This window comes from Austrofundulus limnaeus, unplaced genomic scaffold, assembly GCF_001266775.1.
Source record: "Austrofundulus limnaeus strain Quisiro unplaced genomic scaffold, Austrofundulus_limnaeus-1.0 Scaffold313, whole genome shotgun sequence".
NCBI classification, from domain to species: Eukaryota; Metazoa; Chordata; class Actinopteri; order Cyprinodontiformes; family Rivulidae; genus Austrofundulus; species Austrofundulus limnaeus.
In genome coordinates this window covers 589,172-594,120 of record NW_013952715.1, presented here as the reverse complement: position 1 = coordinate 594,120, position 4,949 = coordinate 589,172, and the positions used below count along the sequence as shown (strand labels likewise).

The 4,949-nt window shown below is 40.9% G+C and overlaps 1 protein-coding gene across 1 annotated transcript in view; it reads left to right on the top strand.

Moving 5' to 3' along the window:
• slc1a7a (solute carrier family 1 member 7a) overlaps positions 1-4,949 on the top strand; it is a gene marked incomplete at its 5' end in the record, with an annotated part of 65,793 nt that overhangs the window by 41,766 nt on the left and 19,078 nt on the right. Inside the window, 1 exon segment of the mRNA XM_014021988.1 lies at positions 755-988. Coding sequence (XP_013877442.1) covers positions 755-988 — 234 coding nt within the window.

Below are 4,949 nucleotides of genomic sequence, written 5' to 3'. Positions count from 1 at the left end.
GTTTAAACTTTTTTTAAAGGAGCTCCGATTGTAAAGTAAAATAAATCAATACATGAAATTTTTAGTATGGATTACAAACGTTTACTGTTTTTTCTGGGAAAGGGAGTACTAAACATTGCCTTCCTGCCATGTAAGCAGACACAAAGCATTGTGGGAAATGAGAATGGTGACCGAAAGCAACAGTCAGCAAGGATGTGTARGTTTCCAATAAGTGTGTTTATCTGGGAGGGGTGCTGTTGGATAGATCACGTGTGTTGTGATTCATTGACAGTCATACCTTCCACTGTTCAAGATAATGATGACTGGCAAATAATTAGTTATTAGCGGTACTTCATTTTAATTTTAGAAAGCACAAATCCGCTTATGAATTATAAAAATTAGTAAGGCCGCTAAAGAGCAAACGAAATATTTAGGTKCGCAATTAGCGGATTTGCGCTTTCACGGACTGATGCCCACCACTGCTTAAAACCATGAGATACCAGGAACTGATAAAATTAAACACAAAGAATCTAAAAACAATAACAAAAACCCAGGTATCCTAACACTTTCCTTYTGTCTATAAACTCTACGTCCCCTGAATATAATCTGTGATGAAATGAGCTGTTGATTACTTTGCCCTTTTCAAGTTATGCAAGTTTTCTGCCTGCAAAATTCYACACTTGTAAGCATACATGCTTTAGCAAACGAAGAAGAAGAAAAAACAGCATGAGCTTTTTGGTTTAATGATGAATTATTCCCCCTCCTTCACTTTCAGGTACTTTCCTTTTGGTATTGTGTTCCTGGTTGCCGGGAAGATCTTAGAGATGGACGACCCTTCAGCTATGGGAAAGAAGTTGGGCTTTTATGCCATCACTGTGGTAATGGGCTTGGTGCTTCATGGCCTATTTATCCTCCCGGCCATGTACTTCTTCATTACCAAGAAGAGCCCTATTGTGTACATCAGAGGCATTCTGCAGGCTCTGCTCATCTCCTTGGCAACCTCCTCCAGGTAATTTGAAAAATATGGATTTTGTYTCTTCTCTTGAACTTACTATAAAGACAAAACAAGTATAGTATGGTATAGTTGTGAAAGAAGAATCTCTAGGCAGCTACTGAATGRAGATCACTCTAAAAATCATGACTCTATTCAATATGTATTGAACAGTTTTATTAATAAAATATTTATTTTATGTCTACCAGACCAACTAACAATGTTTCTAATCAATAAGAATACACTAAACCTTCAATTACGACTGAACAAACAGAACATGCAACAAAGAGAGTACCAAGGCCACAGTGAAAATGTTTCCATGGTTTTATGAGAGTGAATAAAGTCGATGTGGAAATAATAAAAAAGATGTTTGAAGGATTTGCTGTATGTTGTCTTATGGACCCCATTAAGGGTTTCTTGTTCTAAAGAAATACATACAGTACTGACAAGAGAATAAGTTACCCATCCATCCATCCATCTATCCATCTATCCATCCATCCATCCATCCATCCATCCATCCATCTATCCATCCATCTACCATCTTCCTCTTGTTTCAGAGTCAGGAAGGCACAGATATCTCTTTCCACAGCCACCTCTTCCAGCTCTACTGGGAGGACTCTTATGACACTTTTCCAGTACCCCTACAACTATGGATCAGGTTGTTTTGAGAGTAGCCCTTGTGACGCAACCAGTAACTCCACCCRCTAAACAATCATGACTGACAGTCTTCTGATGTTGCATTTTCAGGCCAGCACCATACACTTGGAACCACAGGAAAARATGTTCTGAAAAAGGCGCTGGTTCCATGAATCCTAGCTAGGGGGAAAATCTTGGAACCGTGGAGAGCCAAGTCGAATCCTGCTGTAGATGTGTTAGTAGAAAAGGTGTTCCCAGACTGGTTGGAAGACTTTGGCTGTGTCCAAATTCAGGGGCTGCATCCTTRGAAGGTCCCYGCCTACCCGYTCAGTGTAKACTGMGTCCTTTGTCGACTTCGAAAACTGGAAGTGAGATTCTGTGAATTTGGATGGCTGAGCCTTTAGCATTATTCTGCCCTGGYTCTTCCTCTGTGTCTCCTCCCAACTGGACTTGCCCAGAACACATCAACTGMCTCCTCTGGATGTGGAGGAGCATCAGTTTTACTCAGTGTGTCTCTGTTGGAGAACTGAAACACTCAGTCTGTCTCTAAGAACATCCGGCTACCCTGGACTAGAGAAAAAGCCTATTTCAACCACTTGTCTTTGCCGTCTCATTCTTTTGGTCGGTACCCAATGTTCATGACCACTGGTAAGATCCCGTCTGTAAAAGGAGATTTTTGTCTTGCAGTACTATGCAATGCTGCTATGATCTGTCTGTTGCTCTCACACTTCTTTCTTCCTTCACTTGTGAACAAATCCCCAAGATAACYAAKCTCCTCCACTTGAGGAAGAACCTCACTCCCAACCCGGAGAGGGTAAGCCACCCTTCCCCGACTAAGGATCATGGGCTCATATTTAGAGGTACTGATCCTCARCCCAGCCTCCTCAAACTTGGCTGTGAACGGCTCCAGCGAGAGCTGAAGATCACAGGACYATGAAGCCAACAGAACCACATCATCTGCAAATCCTGAGACCAGGTCCTGAAAGACCAAACCAGACACTGTCCACRTATTTAATCTCTTCATAAACATTATGAACTTGAAAACACGCAGCCCTATCGGAGTTCAACTCCCACCCTGAAGAGGTCCAACTTACTGCAGATAAAATGAACCAAACTCTCATACTGTTTGTAAAGGGTCTTAATTGCCCCAAAGAAAAAGACCCCCAGGCCCATATTAAGAAAGCAACCCCAGAGCACCAACACCCCCACCTTCGACTGCTGACCTACCACCACTCATCACCAATCTATGCCTCCTGATTGCAGCACCACTCCTAATGCAGCCATCTCTGGTGTAAACAGTAGCTGGTAGCCGACACATGGGGCAGTGCACCTGTCGTCAGAGTGTTGTGAAGAGTACCTMTGTCCAGATGATAGGTTCAGATGTCGTGAGGTTCTGTAAAGCTTAMCACACGTTACCTCCATCATTGTGGGCTGTTGCTAGCAACTGGTCGGATACCCCAGCAACTACCTGATAACAATATTCCTTCACTCATGATGCCTTCATTTCTAGCCTATGGTGCTTWTTTTAGAGCTTCTTTTACAMCAAATCATTTACAGACTCGTCACTGGTCAACATGTGAACCAAATTACCTCCAAATCAGACAATTTCTTGCTTCATTTCCTCTTATCAGTGAGAATAATTACAGCTCTTTAAAACACAGCAGGCTTTTAATGTGATATTTTTAAGAAGCTGAGTGCTAGCCCCCCCGAAGTTCAGGTCTGAATAATTGCAATCAAAACAAGAAGTCTCCTTCAGTTTGAACAATAATCATCACTATAAACAGGATTCCTGTGCGGATTCCCTTGTSTCAAGTTTAGAGACAAAATGCTAATTAAAAAAGGTAGAACAGATTCTGTTGATGTTAGTGTTTGAGTGTCTGACATCAGAAGGCTATAGATAAACCAACCAATCAATCAAAGTTGTTTTTGTATGGCACATTTTAGTAACAAGGCAGTTCAAAGTGCTTTACATCATAAAAACACAAAAAATACAAAGTCATAGAACACAGAGTTAACAATTGAAGCATTACAGTTTGTCAAGTGCCATTGATAAACATCAAAATGTRGACRAATGTTTCATTTATAATGTTTCATAAGCAACTCTGTGTGGCTCTGAAGGTTCAGYTCAGAGTCCATCACTKRACCCAGATTTCAGGCCTGACTGCTAGTTTCTAGCTGTAGRAACTGAAGTGGTGCGTTGACTATAGATCYTTRCTCTTTAGGTCCAAAGATAATAACTTCKGTTTTGTTRCTGTTTAGCTGGAGAAAGGTTTGGCACATCCACACTGTTCTAAGCATCTGTTTAGTGATTGGACAGGTTCAGAGTCACCTGGTGACATCGTAATGTAGAGCTGTGTATCATCTGCGTAGTCATGGTACCTAATCTTATTTCCTGTTATAACCTGAGCTAGCAGGAGCATGTAGATATTTAATAAGAGGGGTCCTAGGAGTGAACCTTGGGGTACCCCACATGTGACTTCTATCCGCTTCGATGAGAAGTTACCTATAGAAACAATGAAATCCCACYAGAGATCCAAATTATGAGACTGTCCATCATTGTAGGAGCAAATGTTCAGAAAATTATACAGTAAAATATTTTTAACTATTTGGCCTACTCCAGCCCAAACAAACACAACACTTTATATTTAATTCATCCTAACATACTAACCCTAAAGCAATAACTCAAATATTTAGGTCCCCTAATTCTAAAGCACTAACTCAAAWATTTAGGTCCCCTAATTCTAAAGCACTAACTCAAATATTTAGGTCCCCTAATTCTAAAGCACTAATATAACCCAGCTGACGCATGAAACATTATTCAGAGTCAACATAAAACAATGTTTACRGTGTGCTTAGTWRTGTCACTTAATGCCCTTGGCGGACCAAAGGGGAGTCACCATCAGGCCATATTTGGCCCGTGGGCCTTGAGTTTGACACATGTGACCTTGTYGATAAGTGACACACATATGAACAAAATGTGACAGCTTTCAGCCTCAACTGTGAACAATGTTGTTAAATAACATTTAAAGACCTCAGTTAGTGCTTCTAAATTCAGCCCATAAATTTAGCAAGTGCTAATCCACTAATAAATTCAAAAATAGCAAAAACCCTAAAGCATTAATCAGGAAATTAGTTCCCCGATTAGTGCCTTAGTGCTTTAGGGGAACTGTGCCCACCACTGCTAATAGGGAAAATATACACTCACCGGCCACTTTATTAGGTACACCATGCTAGTAACGGGTTGGACCCCCTTTTGCCTTCAGAACTGCCTCAATTCTTCGTGGCATAGATTCAACAAGGTACTGGAAACATTCAGAGATTTTGGTCCATATTTACATGATGG